General features: G+C 45.6%; 1 protein-coding gene across 11 annotated transcripts in view; it reads right to left on the bottom strand.

Moving 5' to 3' along the window:
- Positions 1-310: 310 nt before the first annotated feature.
- pja2 (praja ring finger ubiquitin ligase 2) overlaps positions 311-20,834 on the bottom strand; it is a 104,195-nt gene continuing 83,671 nt past the window's right edge. For 10 of the 11 annotated variants that reach the window (XM_038805133.1, XM_038805128.1, XM_038805131.1 and 7 more), the window contains 3 exons: positions 12,001-12,115; positions 10,452-10,567; positions 313-1,525 (listed from right to left, as the gene is read on the bottom strand). In XM_038805133.1, the coding sequence (XP_038661061.1) occupies positions 1,403-1,525; positions 10,452-10,567; positions 12,001-12,115 (354 nt within the window). In that variant the 3' untranslated portion in view covers positions 313-1,402. Of the gene's footprint in view, positions 1,526-10,451; positions 10,568-12,000; positions 12,116-20,834 lie in introns of all 11 variants that reach the window. The other variant, XR_005461624.1, reaches the window with a different exon arrangement.

Genomic DNA, 20,834 nt, shown 5'->3' with positions numbered 1-20,834 from the left:
ACTAGTCCCATGGCACAGTCTTCCTGAAGACCTCGCAAGCTGATAAGGGCAGTCCTGCCAGCGATGCCCACATCCTCAGTATGAATTAAAAGAAATTAAAAACTGTAGAATCTTCCATAAAAAGGGCAGCGAAAACACTGTAATCGCAATAAAATATATCTATCCTTGTTAAATTGGTAACCGTTTTAAAATAAGGCAAAACAAAATTCTTCTTCTTCTTGGTAATTCTGGGAACCTGTATGATTAGATAGGAATGAAAATATGAATGAGATCTAAGTAATGAAAAGTAAACATTTTAAAGTCAAATCAATCTCATTGCGTCCCATTCAGTTTATTCTTCGTATGTGTATTATAATTTCAAAAACATAAAAACGTCAAAGGATGTCTTTAGAAAGCCAGTCGTTAATCCTTCCTCAAACTACATTTCCACATAATATTTCTGCTTTTGGGAATTAGATTTTAGCAATAAGTCACTGCACTTTGTTTCTCTGCAGTTGCTGTTTAAATAAAACATTTTTAATTTTGAGTTACCAAGTTAGTAGATACTCTGTATGCAATTCTGATTGGTAACTTCACTATACTTCAACGTTACCACATCCAGCGATGTACACCATATGAACTCATGTGGCACTGATCTCAATACAGAACAAGGAAGAGAATTCAAAGAATTTTTTAAAAAATCACATTCATGCTGTAACCATGCAAAATCTTTTTTAAATGTTCCAGTTTTAAAATAAGAGAATATTTCCTCTGATTTTTGAATTCAGAATAACAATTACATTTAAACAGTATGACAATATTCCATTTTCATAATGCAGTTTATTGGAGGTGAAACAAATCTCAATAACTGTTGTGCTCTCAGATGATGTCTTCGTTTATGGTCACTGTTCGGGTCACATTGAAAGAAACTAAAGTTTTTTTTATTCCATGGAATTAAGACAACTTCCTCACGCTCCATCACCCTATGTAAAGTCAGTGTGTTACTGCATTAGACAAAACAAAAAAACCTTAGAATTAACTTCCAAAATAAAACTTAATACATTTGTGCCCTAAGCTCTCTGTGCAAATAGATATCAGCATCAAAATACATGATTTTGTTTTACCAAAAAGCATATTTAGAATTTCATTTGAACAGAGAAATCAATCAAACACATCATAACCCTGCCCAAATATTAACAGCAACAAAAGGTCTAATTTTCTGTCACAAAAATACAACCATTAATGAAGTTTTTTTTTTACATATAATTATAACGCAGAATTAAACACCTCACCAGTAGTAAGACAGTTTTGTCAGTCTTTTAACAAAATAAGCCTACAAGTAAAATCACAACATATTTTCATACTTTCTGCTCCTATTTAAATAGTGCAGTTCCCTTTCACATTCATTGGGAAAACTTTGGCTTCATCGTATTGCAGGACCATCACGGGTAGAAGGAGGGATCTCTGGTTCTGATAAAAATGCAGTAGGAGCAGCTTCGGGAAGTGTTGATGCAAGAATGTGACGACATACAGGACATGTCCCAGACTGAAATGCAACAAGGAGTCAGTCAGCAAAGCCAATGTAATCACTCTCTTCTACTTGTTTCACTCAATTTCCAATCAGGAATGTTGATCAGATATGTTCATGTCAACATTGAATAAGATAAAACATTTCAACAGAATTTTAACTTCAGAACACCTGTACTGTAGAAATGAGAGGTTTATTAAAAATTCTTGTACTGGCTTGTAGTAATTTGTATGTAAATTCAATGGATAATCTTATGAATGCATACTATCAATGGAGGACTAAAGTACTGCTGATGTACCCAGCTGGCAAACAGGCTCCCTATTGATAACAGGCATATACAACTGTCCCTCAAACCTTTAAAAAAAAAGAAAACGGCAATTTGCTTATAACTGCCAATGGGAGGAGCTGGAAGGAAAGATAAGAGGATGGTCTATGGGCTGACACGTTGAGTAGAGTGGCAGGCTTAGCCTGATACAATTCAAGGTCATTCACCCGGCTCACATGACATTGACCCGGATGAGCAGATTCTTTGGGGCGAAAGACAGGTAAGCAAAATGTATGGGAGGACCAGCGAACCATGTCCACATGTTCTGGACATGTCCGAAGCTAAGGGGATTTTGGCAGGGGTTTGCAGATGTCATGTCCACAGTGTTAAAAACATGGGTGGCGCTGAGTCCAGAGGTGGCAATTTTCGGAGTGTCACAAGACCCAGGAATCCAGGAGGAGAAAGAGGCAGACGTTCTGGGCTTTGCTTCCCTAGTAACCCGGAGATGGATACTGTTAGCTTGAAGGGACTCGACGTCGGAGACCTGGCTATCTGACATGGCTAGCTTTCTGTTTGGAGAAAATCAAGTTCGTCTTGAGCGGGTCACAGGTAGGGTTCGCTCGGAAGTCGACAGAAAATTAATCGTCAGCAGAAGGGGAGGGGGGGGGGTTAGTTTAGCTTAGGGGGTTAATAAAGGTGGGACCTGTAAAGAAGGGAGACGCTTTTGCACTATGTTTATAGTTTCATGTACATTGTTTATTTTGTTGTTACAATTCCAAAAATACTTCAGTAAAATGTTTATTAAAAAAAAATGCCAATGGGATTCCAAACTTTGCTCATTGTGGTTCATTTATAGCACATTTCCTTTTGAGTCACACGGTTCCAGATTGTACCAATAAGGGCAGGACCTGACTGATGAATGAGGAGAAGGACGCAAGGTTTGAGGAACACTTTCGGGGAATCCCCAATCAACTCAGCCCAGCTCAAGTTCCAGTTCAATGACAACATCTCAGGAGCTGAACATCAACCTGGGAAAATTGCTGCTAGGTCAGAGGTCCAAAGCACCATCAAGAATCTGAAGGACTTTATTGAATAAATGTCTGGTCATTCTGAAAAGCATTTTGCGGAATTCTCCATTTCTGAAACAAAATGTTGACTCCGGCGCAGAGTTCCACGACAGCAAAACTGGCACCGGACCTGGACCAATTCAACTACTTTTAAGAGACTAGCACCAGCGCCTGTGGAACACAATCAATTCGAATGAGAAACGATGCCGGATTCGCCAGTTTCACGATTGACACACAGGACGCTGACTAGCGACAGCCGCGTACACACACTCCACTCCCCACACGCACCATCCCAGCCAACAAGATGGCAGCGAGGACAGCAGTACCCAGTTTCATGGGCACTGAGCTGGAGACCCTCATGGACGAGGTGGAGGAGAGGTATTTGACCCTGTACCCCGGCCCGGGAAGGAGGCTGCCAGCTGCCGTCATTCGCCGTGCCTGGGCACAGGTGGCAGAGGCGGTAAGCACCATCAGCAACACTGTCTGGACCAGCCAGCAGTGCCTGAACTAATTGCACGACCTCAGGTCTGCCAGGGTAAGTAGGCAGCATTGTTCCCTAGCACTAACCCGCGTCCCACAAACCCGTAACCTGCCACCCTATCCCCCCCAACCCGGAGGGCGGCCGAACCCTCACCCTGCATCAAATGCCGACACCCATACCCACTCTCACTCCCGGCCCGTGGTCTAATCATGCATCTTGTTTTGTGTCCTGCAGGACCGGCTGGTGATAGGGCAGATACATCCTGTGTCCACCAGCCTGAGCCAGTTCCATAGCTGGAGCCCCCTCCCCATGAGCCAAGGAGCGCAGCTCGAACAGCAGCCCTTGACCCGAGACGCAGGACACCCCGGAGCTCAAGTCTGAAGATGACACAGTGATACATGCAGGAATAGCCCAGGTGGATGGTCAAAAGTTCTACCCATGGGCAGGAGTCAGACATTGTCAAACGATGCGGAGCACCTGAACTCATTGCAGAGCGGATTGTCATCATCCATCATCCCATGGACCAGTGTTACTATCAACCCAGGGCTTGCATCCTGCAGTGTGGCTGGTATGTATCGCGGGAGGATGCAGGGTCCGTGCCCCTGGCCAGTTTCTCTCCCTTCCCCAGTCAGTGAACCTGGAGGCAATCAGAGCGTCCCGTGCGCATTGGCCCAGGTGCACACGTTGTGCAGCTTCCCATGCCAGCCTGGGCCCCATGTCCTGCCCATCTTTCCCCGTGTCTCGAACATGTCAGGAATCGTCGAGTGTGCCAGGAACACACTGCCAGGGTATCGGATGTAGATTTATATGATGCGTAGCTGAGATCATATATCAGCTGCACGTTCATAGAGTGGAACCCCTTTCGATTGGTGTGGAGCGGTCTGTCATCTGCAGGTGCTCATAGGGGGACATGCATCCCGTCAATCACCCCCTGCACCAGGGGCATCCCATTGATGGCAGTGAACCCCGCTGCCCAGGGCATGCTGGTGGGCTCAGTCCACATTGAAATGGATGTATTAAGCTGACAGGGCCTCCGCGAAGGCACCTATGCGTCAAGGTCTGTGAGATCCCAGATAGGTCCGCACTCAGCACCTGGAGGACCCCGCCACGTAAAAGTCCAGGATGACCATCACCTTGATGGCCACCGGGAACGGGTGTCCTCCCCCATACCTCCACCAGGTGTGCTGTGATCTGGCAGATATGTCGCACTGCTCCCTGCTCATCCGGAATCTTCAACAGCATGCCCAGTCGGGTAGGTCCTCGAATGATGGAGGCTGCCAGTATACGCGGGGCCTCATGCAGCGCCTCCTTGGCACCTTCTCCTCCTTGACCTGTGGGGCCGCTAGCCTCCTGGTCCTTTGGGGCGCTCTGCAATGCTGCACCCTCCGCTGCTGCAACTACATCTTCCTCGACAAGCTCCAGCTCATCCAGTCGCAGAGCATCCCCCAGATTGCAGCAATTAGCAGAATGGCCACCATTGCTTGTGGAATTCCAATATCCATTGTCTGAAAGGGGTGAAAGGCCGACATGTTTTATTATTGGGCGGCGAATGCGCTGGGGGGATGTGGGGAGCTGGAGGCTGTATGGGTATGGATGGAATCTGGGATGTGTAGGGTTTTGGTTGATGGCCTCGCTAGCTGTCTCGCTCTAATATGCTGATATTGTCCAGTATTTTGTGATTTTGTTTCAGATTTCAGCATCTGCAGTAATTTGCTTTCATCTCCCTCTCTCCAGCCCCCTTATGATTTTGAACATCTCTACCAAATCTCCTCTCGGCTGGCTTCTCTTCAAGAAGAACAGTCTCAACCTCTCAAATCTATCCTCATAACTGAAGTTTCTCATCCCTGGAATTATTCTTCTGCACTCTCTCCAATGCACCCAGGATTGTACACAATATTTCAGCTGGGGCCTAACTAGTGTCTTGCATAAATTCAGTATAACCTCCTTGTTCTTATACTCTATGCTGCTATTAATAAAGCCCAGAAACTTTAACTGCTCTCTCCATCTATCCTGACACCTTCAATGATCTATGCACATATCCACCTGTCCCTGCACCTTTTTAGAATTTTAGCCCTTATTTTCTATTGTATCTCCATGTTCTTCCTACCATTGAACTTCATTTGCCACCAGAGAGATTGAGGGAAGGATTACGACGTTCATATGGGATGGGAAGATAGCCAGAGTTAGAAAGGTGCTACTACAGTGAGGAAGGCAGGCAGGGGGTTTAGGTCTTCCAAACCTGATGTATTATTACTGGGTGGCGAATGTGGAGAAGGTACGGAGCTGGGTCAGAAGGGTTCACTACCAATGGGTCAGAATGGGGGAAGAGTTTGTGCAGGGGTCAGGATTGAAAGCACGAGCAACAGCGCTGCTCCCGATAGCCCCGGGGAAGTACTCAGGGAGTCCGGTAATAATAGCTTCATTGGGAATTTGGAGGCAGTTTCCCCAATACTTCGGGGTGGGGGCAGGGTCAAGGGAAATGCCGATTCGTGGGAACCACAGATTTGAGCCAGGGAGGTGAGATGGAAATTTTCGGAAATGGGAGGAGAAGGGATTAAGACACTAAAAGATTTGTTTCTTGGGGGTCGGTTTGCAGGATTGAAGGAGCTGGAAACGAAGTATGGGCTTGAGCAGGGGGAAATGTTTAGATACATGCAGGTTCGAGATTTTGCCAGAAAGGAGATACAGAACTTCCCGGAGGAGCCGGCCTCCACATTGCTGGAGGTGGTGCTGACGACTGGAGAAAGGGGTAGTGTCAGTGGTCTACGGAGCTATTTTGGAAGAGGAGAAGGCACCACTGGAGGGGATCAAAGCAAAGTGGGAGGAAGAGTTGGGAGAGGATAAGGAGGAGGGGTTCTGGTGTGAGGTGCTCCGGAGAGTGAATGCCTCCACCTCGTGCATGAGGTTGGGGCTGATACAGCTGAAGATAGAGCACACCTCACGAGGGCGAGGATGAGCCGATTCTTTGAAGGAATCGAAGATGTGTGTGAACGTTGCCGGGGGGGAGGGAGCGCGCTAATCATGTTCATATGCTTTGGTCCTGTCCAAAGCTAGAGGATTACTGGAAGAAGGTTTTTAGGGTAATTTCTAAAGTGGTGCACGTGAAACTGGACCCGGGCCCCCGGGAGGCCATATTGGGGTGTCGGACCGGCCAGGGTTGGAAACGGGTGCGGAGGCAGATATCGTAGCCTTCGCCTTGTTGATCGCCCGAAGACAGATCCTGATGGGTTGGAGAGCAACCTCTCCACCCTGTGCCCTGGTGTAGCGCGGGGGGGGGGGGGGGGGGGGGGGGGGGGGGGGGGGGGGGGGGGGGGGGGTTGCAATTCTTGACTCTTGACAAGGTTAAGTTTGAGCTGAGGGGAAGGACAGAGGGGTTCTACAATTCATGGGCAATATTCATTATGCACTTTGAAGAACTGGATAACATCGAACATTAGTTGGGGGATTCCGGATTCTTTTTGTCAGTTGTTTATGTGAACATGTGGGTGAATGTTTTGGGTTTGGTGGGAGGATGGGATTGTTATTTTTGATATGGGGATTGACATTTGTTACTGATTATTATTTTTTGTTGGTGGGTGTAAATTTGGGAGAAAATGTGAAAAAGGAGAATAAAGAAATGTTTTTTTTTTAAAAGAACTTCATTTGCCACCTATTTTCCCACTCCACCAGCTTGTTTATGTCCTTCTGAAGTTGTACACAGGGCTTTTTGAAATTGTCTCCTGCTCGTGGTGGTTCATTTGCCTGTGGTTTTGCCCGAAGTGACCACTGGGCCCGATCAAGCTTAATTGGGGGTGGAGGGACTTGATCCTCTTTCCCCCCGTCAACTTCATAAACATTGCCTCAAAATATTCAGTTGGCCTTGGACCCTCCACCCCCTCAGGCAACCCCACGATCCTGAGTTTCTGCCGCCTCGACTTATTCTCCAGATCCTCCACCGTAGCTCGCAGGCCCTTATTCCGGTCCTCCATTCTCCACATCCAGCGAGGCTAGCTGGGATGTCATGACAGTGTCTCCTCCACCCCCTTCAACACCTCATCATACTCCCATACTGTCTTCGACGTCCTCCACAAAGCCTCCTTTATCGGGACCATAAGGCGTCGGAGCAGAATTAGGCCACTCGGCCCATCGAGTCTGCTCCACCATTCAATCATGGCTGACATTTTCTCATCCCCATTCTCCCCATAACCCCTGCATCATCCACGATTTTTTTGAGGGTTTCCATCATTTCTCTCCCTTGCCTCTCGAAATGCTGGCTGAATTGTCTTTCAAATGCGACAGCCATTACCTCCGTCAGCTTATCCATTGTAATCGGTACGGGCAGCACGGTAGCACAATGGTTAGCACTGTTGGTTCACAGTGCCAGGTTTGATTCCCGGCTTGGGTCACTGTCTGTGCGAAGTCTGCAAGTTCTCCCAGTGTCTGCGTGGGTTTTCTCCCACAAGTCCCGAAAGATGGGTTTGTGAGGTGAATTGGGCATTCTGAATTCTCCCTCAGTGTACCCGAACAGGTGCCAAGAGTGTGGCAACTAGGGGATTTTCACAGTAACTTCATTGCAGTGTTAACGTAAGCCTACTTGTGACACTAATAAAGATTATAGGTGCGCCCCCCACCCAGCAAGCTTGCCTCCATCATCTTCAATCCAGCAGGACTCTGCACCTTGCCCAATTCCTTAGGAGGTCACACCCTCATTTCCAATATTCTTTTTTGTGCCTTTTGACATCCTCACCCAAAAGGCTCTCAAATGTGACGAATTTGTCCACCAATGACCCCGGGAACTGGATGAAAGATAACAAAAATCAAGGACTCTGAGCTACCTTACGTGCGACCTCCTTCCACCTGTCGGAAGCCTTGATTCTGGCGTCTTGACCTTCCCCAGTTTTAATCACTCCACCACTAGTGGCCGTGTCCTCAGCTGCAAGACTCTAAGCCAGGGGTGGGCAAACTTTTCCGTGCAAGGGCCACATTCAGAAATTCACAATTTTAAAGGGCCGCATAGTATATTAAGTAAAATAATTAATATTTAAAATAGCCAAAATAAAAGGTTTTTAAAGAAAAAAAAAAGCAATTAATTATTATTAATATTTTAAAGTAGAAACTTTACATGAAACACATTTATTTGAAAAACAAAGTAACTCAGTTAAAGAAAAAAAAGCATTAATTTTATTAATTAATATTTTAAAGTAGAAACTTCACATGAAACACATGTTGTGCCGAGCAATGATCACCCTACTCAAGTCAACGTATCCACCCTATACCAGTAACCCAACACCCCCCCCCCCCCCCCCCCCCCATTAACCTTAAATTTAAAAAGAAAAAGCTATTTTTATTTTTTTTTTATGACTTGATACTTGATCTTGGTGGGCTGCATAAAGACCTTTGGCGGGCCGCATGCGGCCCGCGGGCCGTAGTTTGCCCACCCCTGCTCTAAGCTCTAGAATTCCTTATCTAAACCTCTCTGCCTTTCTATTGCACTTTCCACCTTTAAGACATTTCTGAATCCTACTTCTTTGACTAAGCTTTTGGTTGTCTGACCTAATATCTCCTTCTTTGGCTTTGTCTCATAATTGTTTTATAATACTCCTCTGGAGGACATCGGGACATTTTATTACATTAAATCGCCTTTATAACTATAAATCACTGTAATGGATTTGTCCAAATATATGGTGGCAACCACAATCGGCAAACTAATTTGAGCTAATTTCTAAGGTTCAAACTTTTGCCTCATTTTGCAATATTCACTTTTGAAGAACAAGATTAAAAATTGAATCTTCTATTTATCTATTTATTGATAATGGAGTTGTGTTCAACTTTTCGTTATTGGGCAAGAAAGATAGGCAGCTGTAGAGAATACAGAAATTAGGGCACACAGAGGAAAAGCTTACGACCTAGTGTAATAGAAGTTTTACAATTGTATCTCTACATGCTGCCCTCTGAAAGTCGGCTGCCAGCAACCTGATTTCCTCCCAGTCAGCAACCATGCTCAGGGATGTCCTACCCACCGGGCTGCCTCACGTTCCACACCATATTTGATCTCACAACTGTTCCTCAAATCCTTTGTGACATTCATATGGCACAATCGATCCTCCCTCACCCAGGAGCTCATGCTCCAACAGCATGTCTGACAAAGTCGCTTGGAAGCACATTAATAATAATAATCTTTACTATTGTCACATGTAGGCTTACATTAACACTGCAATGAAGTTACTTTGAAAATCCCCTAGTTGCCACATTCCAGCGCCTGTTTGGGTACACAGAGGGAGAATTCAGAATGGCCAATTCACCCAACAGCACATCTTTCCGGACTTGTGGGAGGAAACCGGAGCATCCGGAGGAAACCCAGGCAGACATGGGGAGAACGTGTAGACTCCGCACAGATTGTAACCCAAGCCGGGAATCGAACTTGGGACTCTGGCGCTGTGAGGCAACAGTGCTAACCACTGTGATACCTGCCACCTGGCGCTACATTGGCGGCCAGGAGCAGGTACATTGCACAAACACATCCCTCCTCTTTCAGAATCAGTAGGAAATCTGTTTCATTTCTGCTGTTTCATTTGTAAGCTCAAGAGTTGCATTGTGTTTTTTTTAAATGTTTAAGCACAAAGGTGGAGATTGGAAAAAAGATTAAAAGATCCGAATTTCATGATCCCTAAATTGGAATTCCACCAAATGGCACAAATTTCTCACCTCTGGTCTGGAGGGGCATGGATGAAATTTTCAGCAGCAGATGAAGTGAGACAGGGACGGTGTTGAATTATTTCAGAGGTGGAAATGTACTGTTTTAGTGATGGCATGTGTTATGTGGTGGGAAGCTCAAAGTCAAATATGTCGCCAAGGTTATAAACAGTTTGATTCAGTCTCAGATAATTACCAGGAAGAGGGTTGGAGTCAGCAGCTGGGGAATAGTTTGTGGGAGGGACTGATGATAATAATGGCTTCAGTTTGCTCAAATTTTATGAAAACATTAAAATTTTATAAATACTACAAATTTAAGTTGTATATTTTAAACATCAGTCTTACCACAGATTACAAAAATAAGAACACAGTAAAACATGTCAAAGATCTCTTGAACTGTTTTGTGCTCAGGAATGTTTTTTGAACCAATGATTTAAAATGTTGATCATTAATACATACCTTCTGCAACCAGAGGGTCACACATGGCCTATGGAATAGATGATGACATGGTAACTCTGTCACCTTCTCTTCCTTCACATATTCACTGCAACAGATGGCACAGGACTGCTCCAGGCCTGCAGGATAAATAGTATCATTACAACATCATTACAACACAGATCTAAATCAAGATTATACAATTCTGCTTAAAAATTAAGAACTGTTTTTATTAAGTGACCAATAGAGAATGGTATTGCATTAAACAGGTCATCATGCATTATATTTTCATTCAGAATACAGCAATAATATTTCTCAGCCTCCAAAGACTATTTTTGGGTTTATTTTTTTCTTTCAGAACACTGGTTACTATGCAGTTAGCTAACAAGAAGCACATTAAATTCCTCCCCATCTATTCAAATATTTGAATTAGTTCTTCACTGTAGCCAACGCCCAGTTTGAGAAAAGGAAAATAATGTACAGAGGCCGAGGATTTTGAGTAATAACCAGTTTGGTTAGGAATTAAGTACAGTTAGAATGGCACTGAATTGACATTTTTTCCATAATAGAGATAAACTATTCAGGTATTCTGTAAACACCTCATGTAGCATTTATCCAACATTACTTCAACAACACCTCCCTCCACATTCTGCAACCTCTGTCACAAAGATGAACAAGAGCAACAATGTTGTGGGATCACAATTACATCCAAGTTCCCCAACAAATTACAGAATATCCTGGGCTTGACTACAATATTGCCATTCCCTCTTCGAGGCTGGATCAAAACTTCTGGAATTTCCTACCCAACACAACTGTGGGAGCACACTGCCACAATAATCATAGTGGTTTAAGAGAACCTCCACTACCTCTCAGGACAAACGCGTTGCCCACATTATAAAAACAATTTAAAATAATAACATGAGAAATTCTTTTGCAATGTTGTGCATTGTTGAGAGGCTGTGAACAGCTGATGTCACGAAGGCAGTAGCTAAGATTTTCTCATTAGACAAAGATCAAGTCATTAAGTATCCTTGTTATATGCAAAAGCATTATTCCAGAGGACAAAGGGCTACTAGGGTGCTGCATTTGCTGAAATCATCTAATTCAACCCACAAGAGGGATTAAATAAGTTTTTTTTTTAACTAAATTTACCTTTTGAAGAAGGGGCTGGCAGTTACATATCAAATTAAAATCAAAACAATCAACTGGATTTCTCCTACACTTTTGAAGTCCTTGTATAATATAATTTGTCCTATCAAAATCATTTTGAGTAGTAAATGACGCAAAATTAAACCTAATTTTCAGAAATACTAATGCACCCATACTAGGAATAATCATTTCAAGCTGCATGTGGAGCAGTAGTTGCACTGGGATTACGGCGCTGAGATCCCGGGTTCAAATCCCGGCCCTGGGTCACTGTCTGTGTGGAGTTTGCACATTTCACCCCCACAACCAAAAGATGTGCAGGTTTGGTGGATTGGCCACGCTAAATTGCCCCTTAATTGGGAAAAAAAAATAATTGGATACTCTAAATTTATTTATCTTTTTTAAAAGGAATAATCATTTCACTTACCATTTTGTTTCTCTGAGATTGCAACTTGTGGTAAGCATTCAATCGTTTCTTTGGGAGCTGGAGGAGGAGCTTGCTCCCCATCTATGGCCAAGGACTCGAGGTGTGCCAAAGCAGCCTTTCAGTAAAAACACATTTAACAGTGAAGCATTCAGGAAATTAAAATCTTTAGTTAGCATATATCTTTGTATACCTGTGTATAAATACATATTTACGTGTGTGTGTGTGTGTGTGCATATAAAAGCACCCAAGTTGTGAATGGAATCATAAGACCATTAACATTTAAATGGACTCGATATTTGTATCAACATGTTGCATTATATCATTTAAAGGATGCAAATTTATAATTACAAATTTATAATTGTAATTCACATTATGAGGTATGACAGAAGAAACTTGCACATCAGAAATATTTTTTAATCCCTTCTCATAATCCATAAATTTTGAATTGTTTTACAAAGTTCTTGCTCTGTGGATAATATATTAGACAGTACATCAATAGCTGCAAGACAGAAGAAATCTATAAAGCACTAATTAAAGCCTCCAGAGCAATCTGCACAGGACCTTATGATGCTGCATGAGACCACTAGCGAGATGAACTGGATTAGGGCTGGCCTTAACCGAAGGGTGCACAATTGCAAAAGTAAAATCCCCAATATTTTTCTGCTGTTAAAGTCTACTGTTAATCATGCTTGAAAGAATTGTTCTGGTCTAGTGTCAATGACTTGGAAACCCAAGACCAACCTTGGAGTCTAGGGAGAGTATTACACTGTTTTACAATCTGGCTCAAAAGGCCACATGAAGGAGCTACCAGCATTTGAATTCAAAAAGAATGTGAAGTCTACTGTGCACAGAGGCTGAATAAACTGGTTTGCTGGAAGGAAGTAGACTCCATGTTACATTACTTATATCATGGTACGGCGGCAGGCATAGATTGGCTCATGCCAAATTTTTAGAAGCACCTTTTGCCTGGGCAATGGAATTTTGCAATCGTGGCCAGGTACCACTGTCTTGCCTTGGAGCGCCCTTTCTTAAATCAAAACAGAGGTAGCTGGAAAAACTCAGTAGATCTGGCAGCTTCCATGAGAGCAGATATAGCTCTATCCTCAAGAAGCTGAATCATGGTGAGACCAACAAAGCTCAGAGGAATCTTATTATACATGGGTCGTAAGGCAATTCTTCAAGTTGTTGCAGTGTGTACATTGATTGTTTTGGGGGCTGATGGAGTTATGCAAGGTAAAACCTAGATTTTGATCTTGAGGCACGTGCAGGACAAGTTTTTACTTTGCAAAAAACTGTGACTCATTTTAGGATTACATTCTTTTGCTTTCACTGATTTTAATAGATTTTCAACCTAGTTTCATTCCCTCTTCTCGTTTTCCTCACTGCAACACTACGCCGGCTCTCCTGCAAATTACTCACAGGTATAGAGATGGGAAACTGCCCAACAATGCCACATTCAATCCAAAACCCAAATCACTCTAACCTCAGTGATGAGACCTTCATTATTCAGATGATGCTTGTGTGCAAGCTCATTCAGAAACTGGTCATGGTTGACTCCTCCTCCGAAGCCGAGGAGAGAATGTTCCTTTCACTAAACACATGGAAAATCAAGGTCCTCTAAGATCAACAGCGAGATCTTGGAAAATGTGGATCACTTTCCATATCTTGGCAATCTAGTTCAAACAAAGGTGTACATAGACAACAAAATTCATTATCATCTCCAATGTGCCAGCTCAGCCTTTGGCCAACTAAGGAAAAGAGTATTTGAGGACCAGGATCTCAAACCAAGACTAAGGCCATGGTTTACTGGGCACCTGTGATCCCCATATTCCTATAGGCTTTGGAGACTTGGAGAAACTATAACAGGCACATCAAAACATTGGATAAAATACAAAATAGGAGTAGGCCTTTCAGCCTTTTAAACCTGCTCCGCCATTCATGGTTGATCATCCAACTTAGTAACCTGTTCCCCGCTTTCCCCCCATATCCTTTGATCCCTTTCGTCCCAAGCGTTATATCTAACTCATTCTGGAAACAATACAGGCAGCATTCTCCGTTTCTGAGACTAAGTGTTGACTTCAACGTAGAATTTGTGGAGTTTCACAACAGCAAAACTGGTGCTGACCCTGGATCTATTCAGCAACTGTGGAGGGGCCAGCACTGGTGCCACGCCATGTGGAACACAATTGATTCCAATGAAAAACAGTGCAGGATTTGCTGGGTCCACGATTGACACTCGGGAGGCTGACAAGCTGCAGCTGCATATACACACTACAATCCCCACACAGTCACAGTCATCCCAGCTAGCAAGATGGCACCGGTTGTGCTGGAGCATGCCCATACAGCTAGAGCTAGAGGGCAACTAGGCAAGTGGCCTTGGGGGGGGTGGGGGGGGAAGAGACGCCTGTACGACCTATGGCCCTAATTTCACAGTGGGCTGTCAGCGGCGTGCGCAGCTACCTGGCTGCCTTTCCGGCAATGGTGTTCCTTGTCCGTCCACCCTGACCCCACAGCCCACTTCCTGATCACTCCCCCGCTACTGCCCCTGGTCCTGGCAAAAGGCCCCCCATCAGTGGCACAACTGTCAACAAACTATGGCGATGTTGGACACTTTCGTAGCCCCTCTCCCTCAGCAGCCATGATGCCGGTTTCACGATTTTTAAAAGCACAAGTGAACTGTGCTGTTGGGAACTTGGCCCATCGGAGACGGAGCATCGCGGAGGCCCCGGAGAATACCTGGTCACACCCACTAATGAGATGAAAATGGTATCTACTGTACGCATGTTCCGGACCGCATTAACGCCGCTGCCGAAATGACGGAAAATAACGATTTGGTGTCAAATCGGCACCCGCCGGGAGTTTAGCACAGAACCTGGGCAGGATTCTCCGACCCCACTCCACCGCCGGGTCGGAGAATCCTGCCCCCGCCGGCTGCTGAATTCTCCGGCACCAGGATTTCATTTCATTTGGCAGGGGCGGGAATCGCGCCACGCCAGTCGGCTGCCGCTAGCAACGCCCCCCCCTAGCGATTCTGTGGCCCGCGATGGGCCGAGTGGTCGCCCGTTTTAGGCCGGTCCCGCCGGCGTAAATTACAACAGGTACTTACCGGTGGGACCTGGCTGGCTGTGCGGGCAGCCTCGGGGGGGGGGGGGGGGGGGGGGGGGGGGATCTGGCCCCAGGAGGTTCCCCCATGGTGGCCTGGCCCGTGATTGGGGCCCACCATTAGGATTTTATAGATTTCCGAGATCCCCATAAACTCCAGCGAATATAATCCTAAACAACTCAATCTCTCCTGATACATCAGACCCACCATCCCAGGCGTCAGTAAACCTTCACTCCCACCGTGAAAAGAACATTCTTCCTCAGATAAGGAGATCAAAGCTGCACACAATATTTCAGGTGTGGTCTCACCATGGCTCTATATAATTGCAATATTACATTTACCTTCTTCACCGCCTGCTGCATTTGCATGCTTACTTTCAGCGACCGGTGGACAAGGAAACCCAAGTTTCGGGGCACATTCCCCTCTCTCAATCTATAGCCATTCAGATAATAATCTGCGTTCCTGTTTTTGCTACAAAAATGGATAACTTCACATTTATCCACATTATACTGCATCTGCCACGCGTTTGTCTACTCATTCAACTAGCATGAATCACACTGAAGCATCTCTGCATCCTCCTCACAGCTCACCTTCCCACCCAGCTTTGTGTCTTCTGCAAATCTGGAGATATATTACATTTTGTTCCCTCACCTATATCATTAATATACATTGTGAATAGGACGGCACACAGTGGTGCAGTGATTAGCACTGCTACCTCATGGCACCGAGGACCCGGGTTCGATCCTGGCCGGGTCACTGTCCGTGTGGAGTTTTCACATTCTCCTCGTGTCTGCATAGGTCTCACCCGACAAACCCAAAGATGTGCAGAGTAGGTAGATTGGCCACGCTAAACTGCCCCTTAATTGGAAAAAGATTTGGGCACTCTAAACTTATTTTAAAAATGCATTGTGAATAGCTGGGGTCCTATCACGGATCCCTGCGTAACTCCACTAGTCACTGCCTGCTACTTGGAAAATACCCATTTATTCCTACTCTTTGTTTCCTGTCTGCCAATCAGTTTTCTATCCATCTCAATACACATCCCTCAATTCCATATGTTTAATTTTACAAGTTAATCTCTTATCTCGGACTTTATGGAAACTCTTCTGAAAATCCAAATAAACCACATCTACTGGCTCTCCCTCCCCGCTCCCCAAACAACTCTACTAGTTATATCCTCAAAGAATTCGAGTACATTTGTGAAGCTTGATTTACCTTTCATAAATCCATGCTGACTCTGTCCGATCCTGTCACTGTTTTCCAAGTCCTCTGCTACTAAATCTTTTATCATAGCTTCTAGAATTTTCCCAATACTGATGTCAGGTTGTCTTTTCTATAATTCCTGTTTTTTTCTCGACCTCCCTCTTAAATACATTAGCTGCCCTCCAATCTGTAGGAACTATTCCAAAGTCTATAGAATTTTGGAAGATGACCACCAATGCATCCACTATTTCTTGGGCCACTTCCTTAAGCATCTGGAATGTAGATTATCAGGCCCTGGGGATTTATCAGTCTTCAATCGCATCAATTTCCCCAACACCATTTCTCTACTAATACTGATTTCCTTCAGTTCCTCCCTCTCACTAAACTCTGTGTTCCCTAACATATCTGGTACGTCATTTGTACCATCCTTTGTGAAGACAGAACCAAAGTATGTATTTAGCTGGTCAGCCATTTTTTTGTTTCCTGTAATAAATTCCCCTGTTTCTGACTGTAAGGGACCTACATTTGTCTTCACTAATCTTTTTGTCTGCACATAACTATAAAAGCTTTTACAGTCAGTTTTTATGTTCCACAGAAGCTTACTCTCGTATTCTATTTTCCCTTTCTTAATCAATCCTTTGTCCTTTGCTGAATTCAAAACTGCTTCCAATTCTCGGTCTTCTGTTTTTTTCTGGTCAATTTGTATGCCTCTTCCTTGGATCTAATACTGTCTCTAATTTCCCTTGTAAGCCATGGTTTGGCCAACTTTCCAGTTTTATTTTTGTACCAGACAGGAATGAACAATTGAAGGCGGCACGGTGGTGCAGTGGTTAGCACTGCTGCCGACAGCACTGAGGACCCGGGTTCAATCCCGGCCCTCTGTCCGTGTGGAGTTTTCACATTCTCCCCATGTCTGCGAGGGTCTCACCCCCACAACCCAAAGATGTGCAGTGTAGGTGAATTGGCCACGCTAAATTGCCCCTTAATTGGGAAAAAACTAATTGGGTGCTCTAAATTGATTTTTTAAAAACGAATGAACAATTGTTGTAGTGCACCAACGTGTTCTTTGAATGTTTGCCATTGCCTATCTATCCTCCATCATCTCTTTAAATAACGTTCCCCAATCCATCATAAAAGTACAATTAGTGCTGCTTTCAACAACATCCTCCAAATAGTGGCAAGTAGGCAGTTCAATAGCACCATCCTCTTCAAAGCCAGCATTGAGGTGCTCATCACATAAACCCAGCTCCGCTGAGCAGAATATCTTTTATAAGCCTGACACCAGACTCCTGAAGATACTTTTCTACTCAGAACTTGGCCGTGGCAGGAGACTCCCAGGAGGACAATAGAAGCACCTAAGAAATACCCTCAAAGCATCTCTGAAGACCAATCAAAATGTAGCTTTACTTGGGAGGCATCAAACACATGAAGACACTTCTGTTGGGAGCATGCATAGGCAAAGTCAAAGCATTGAAGACAGTTCAAAAACCTGTAAACACCTCATCTGTCCCACCTTTCAAGCACTACCTGCCCTGCATGTGGAGGAGCATACTGGTCATCACTGAACTTAGCCATCTCAGAACCCACTGAACCGGAGTGGAAGCAATTCATCCTTGATCCCAAGGGACTAAAATGAAATTTAAAAGGTACTTGGTTAAATCTTGGTTTGCATTCATAGAATCCCTCCAGTGCAGAAGGAGACCATTCGGCCCATCGAGTCTGCACTGACCCTCTGCAAAAGCACCCTAACGAGACCCGCTTTCCCACCCCATCCCCTTAACCCCACCAAACCTTTGGATACCCAGGGGCAATTTAGTATGGCCAGTCCACCTAAGGTGCACATATTTGGACTGTGGAAGGAAACCGGAGCACCCAGAGGAAACCCACGCAGACACGGAGAGAATGTGCAAACTTCTTAAGAGTTAGTCACCCATGGTTGGAATAAAACCTGGGTCCCTGATGCTGTGAGGCAGCAGTGTGAACCACTGTGCCACCGTGCCGTATTCAAGATGCAACTCCAGCTCTAGGATCCATGTAAGCATAGATGAAAACGACATGAAACTAATTTCTCTCAAGAGGAGTCAATCACCTATCTTATTTGAAACTTTGACCAATTGTTGTAAGGTGTTTTAAGAGTTAATCGCAAATTATCTGCTTTTGAAAATAAATTTGGTGCTCCCAGTAAGGATAGTCACGTGGAACATGAGAGGGCTAGGAGGTCCGGTCAAGAGGTCAAGGGTGCTTGCGCACCTTAAAAGTCTGAAAACCGATGTGGCAATGCTGCAGGAGACTCACTTGAGGGTGAAGGACCAGGTGAGACTTAAAAAGGGTTGGGTTAGCCAAGTGTTTCACTCTGGATTTGATGGAAGGGCTCGAGGGGTAGCGGTGCTGGTCAGCAAAAGGGTACGCTTCCAGATGGAGACAGACGGTAATGGCAGATCAGGGGGGTAGATATGTGATTGTGGCAGGGGCGCTGGACGGGAGATTAGTGGCGCTGGTAAGTGTATACGGTCCCAACTGGGACGATGCGGGATTTGCGAGGAAGGTGTTTGGAGCTATTCCTGACTTGGACACACACAAGCTGATTGTGGGGGGGGGGGGGGGGGGGGGGTACTGGGACCTGGTGCAGGAGCCAAGGTTGGACAGATCACGGCCACGCTCACTGGTCCCATCAGGGGGGGCAAAGGCGCTAGCTGGGCTGATGGTGGAATGGGAGGGGTGGACCCTTGGGAGGTTCCTGCACCCAGGGGAACGGGAGTACTCATTTTTCTCAGCAGTCCATAGGATATATTCGTGGATCGACTTTTTTTGTGGTGGGAAAGGCTTTGCTGGCTGGAGTCCAAGGGGTCGGAATACTCTGCAATTGCTGTGTCAGATCACGCGCCACATTGGGTGGATATGGTGGAGAGGTGGTAGTGCAGACGCCGGGGTGGAAACTGGATGTGGGGCTTTTGGGGAACCAAGTATTCTGTGAAAAAATTGAAAAGGTAATTAAGGAGTATGTAAGATTCAACTGTACGGGTGAGGTGTCAATGGCAGTCGTCTGGGAGGCTCTAAAGGCGGTAGTGAGGGGTGAGGTAATTTTGTTTAAGGCCAGGGTGGACAAAGAGGAGAGGTTGGAGCGGCAGAGGCTAATAGATGAGATGTTGGAGGTAGATAGGAGTTATACGGAGGATGGGGACCCAGCGATGCTGGGAAAGAGGAAGGAACTACAGGCGAGCTTCGACCGACTAGCCACCAGGAAGGCAGTACGCTAACTGAGACGAGCGAGGGGTGCAGTTTACGAACATGGAGACAAGGCGGGGCAAGTATATTAGCAGGTCAGCTCCAGAGGGAGGCAGCAGCAAGGGAAATTCTTCAGGTAAGGGATAGGGCCGGGATGTTGGTGGTGGCTCCGGAGCTGATTAACAAGGTTTTGAGGAATTCTACGAGAGGTTGTACAGGTCAGAGCCACCCGGGGGAGACCATGAGATGCTCGAATTTCTAGATGGGTTGGAGTACCCGAGGCTAGGGGAGGGAGACAGGGCTACATTAGAAGGAGCAATACTGGAGCAGGAGATAAAAGACGCGATTGGGAGGATGCAGTCGGGGAAGGTGGCAGGACCGGATGGGTTTCTGGTGGAATATTATAAAAAATTTAAGGATAAGTTGGCACCCCTGATGGTAGGGATGTTTGAAGAAGCGATATGGAAGGGAGTGCTGCTGCAAACCTTGGGGCAGGCATCGATTTCACTGTTGCTTAAAAAGGATAAGGATCCAACAGAGTGTGGGTAGTATAGGCCCATATCACTTCTTAATGTGGACGCAAAGGTATTGGTGAAGGTACTGACGGGTAGGCTGGAGGGGTGCCTCCCGAAGATGATAGGTGAGGATCAGACGGGGTTCGTGAAAGGGATGCAGCTGTTTTCGAATATTAGGAGGGTTTTGAACGTCGTTATGGCACCGACGGAAGGGAAGGAGACAGAGGTGGTAGTGGCACTGGATGCCGAGAAGGCGTTTGATCGGGTGGAATGGGGGTACCTGATGGCAGTGCTGGAGCAGTTTGGGATTTGTGAACTGGGTAAAGTTATTATACAAGAAGCCGAAGGGCGAGTGTCTGCACGAACAATATCAGTTCGAGATACTTTTCTCTCCACCGTGGGATGAGGCAGGGATGTCCTATGTCCCCCCTGCTGTTTGCGCTTGCGATTGAGCCGTTGGCCATCGCATTAAGAAGTTCGGGAGCATGGAAAGGAATAGTGAGGGGGGGATAGAGCATAGGGTGCCCTTGTATGCCGATGACTTGCTGCTGTATGTGTCGGAGCCGAGTGCATCGATAGGAGGAATATTGGAGTTGCTGCAGGTATTTGGGTCTTTCTCGGGGTACAAGCTGAACTTGGACAAGAGTGAGTATTTTGTGGTGTCTCAACCGGGGATGGGTGGAGGGGGCTGCCATTCCGTAGGGCAGGGACCCACTTTAGGTATTTGGGGGTGCAGGTTGCCCCGGAGTGGGGAAGGCTTCGCAGGTACAACATCACTAGTTTGGTGG

The sequence above is a fragment of the Scyliorhinus canicula genome, chromosome 8, assembly GCF_902713615.1.
Source record: "Scyliorhinus canicula chromosome 8, sScyCan1.1, whole genome shotgun sequence".
Taxonomy (NCBI): domain Eukaryota; kingdom Metazoa; phylum Chordata; class Chondrichthyes; order Carcharhiniformes; family Scyliorhinidae; genus Scyliorhinus; species Scyliorhinus canicula.
This window is presented reverse-complemented; position numbering and strand designations above follow the sequence as displayed.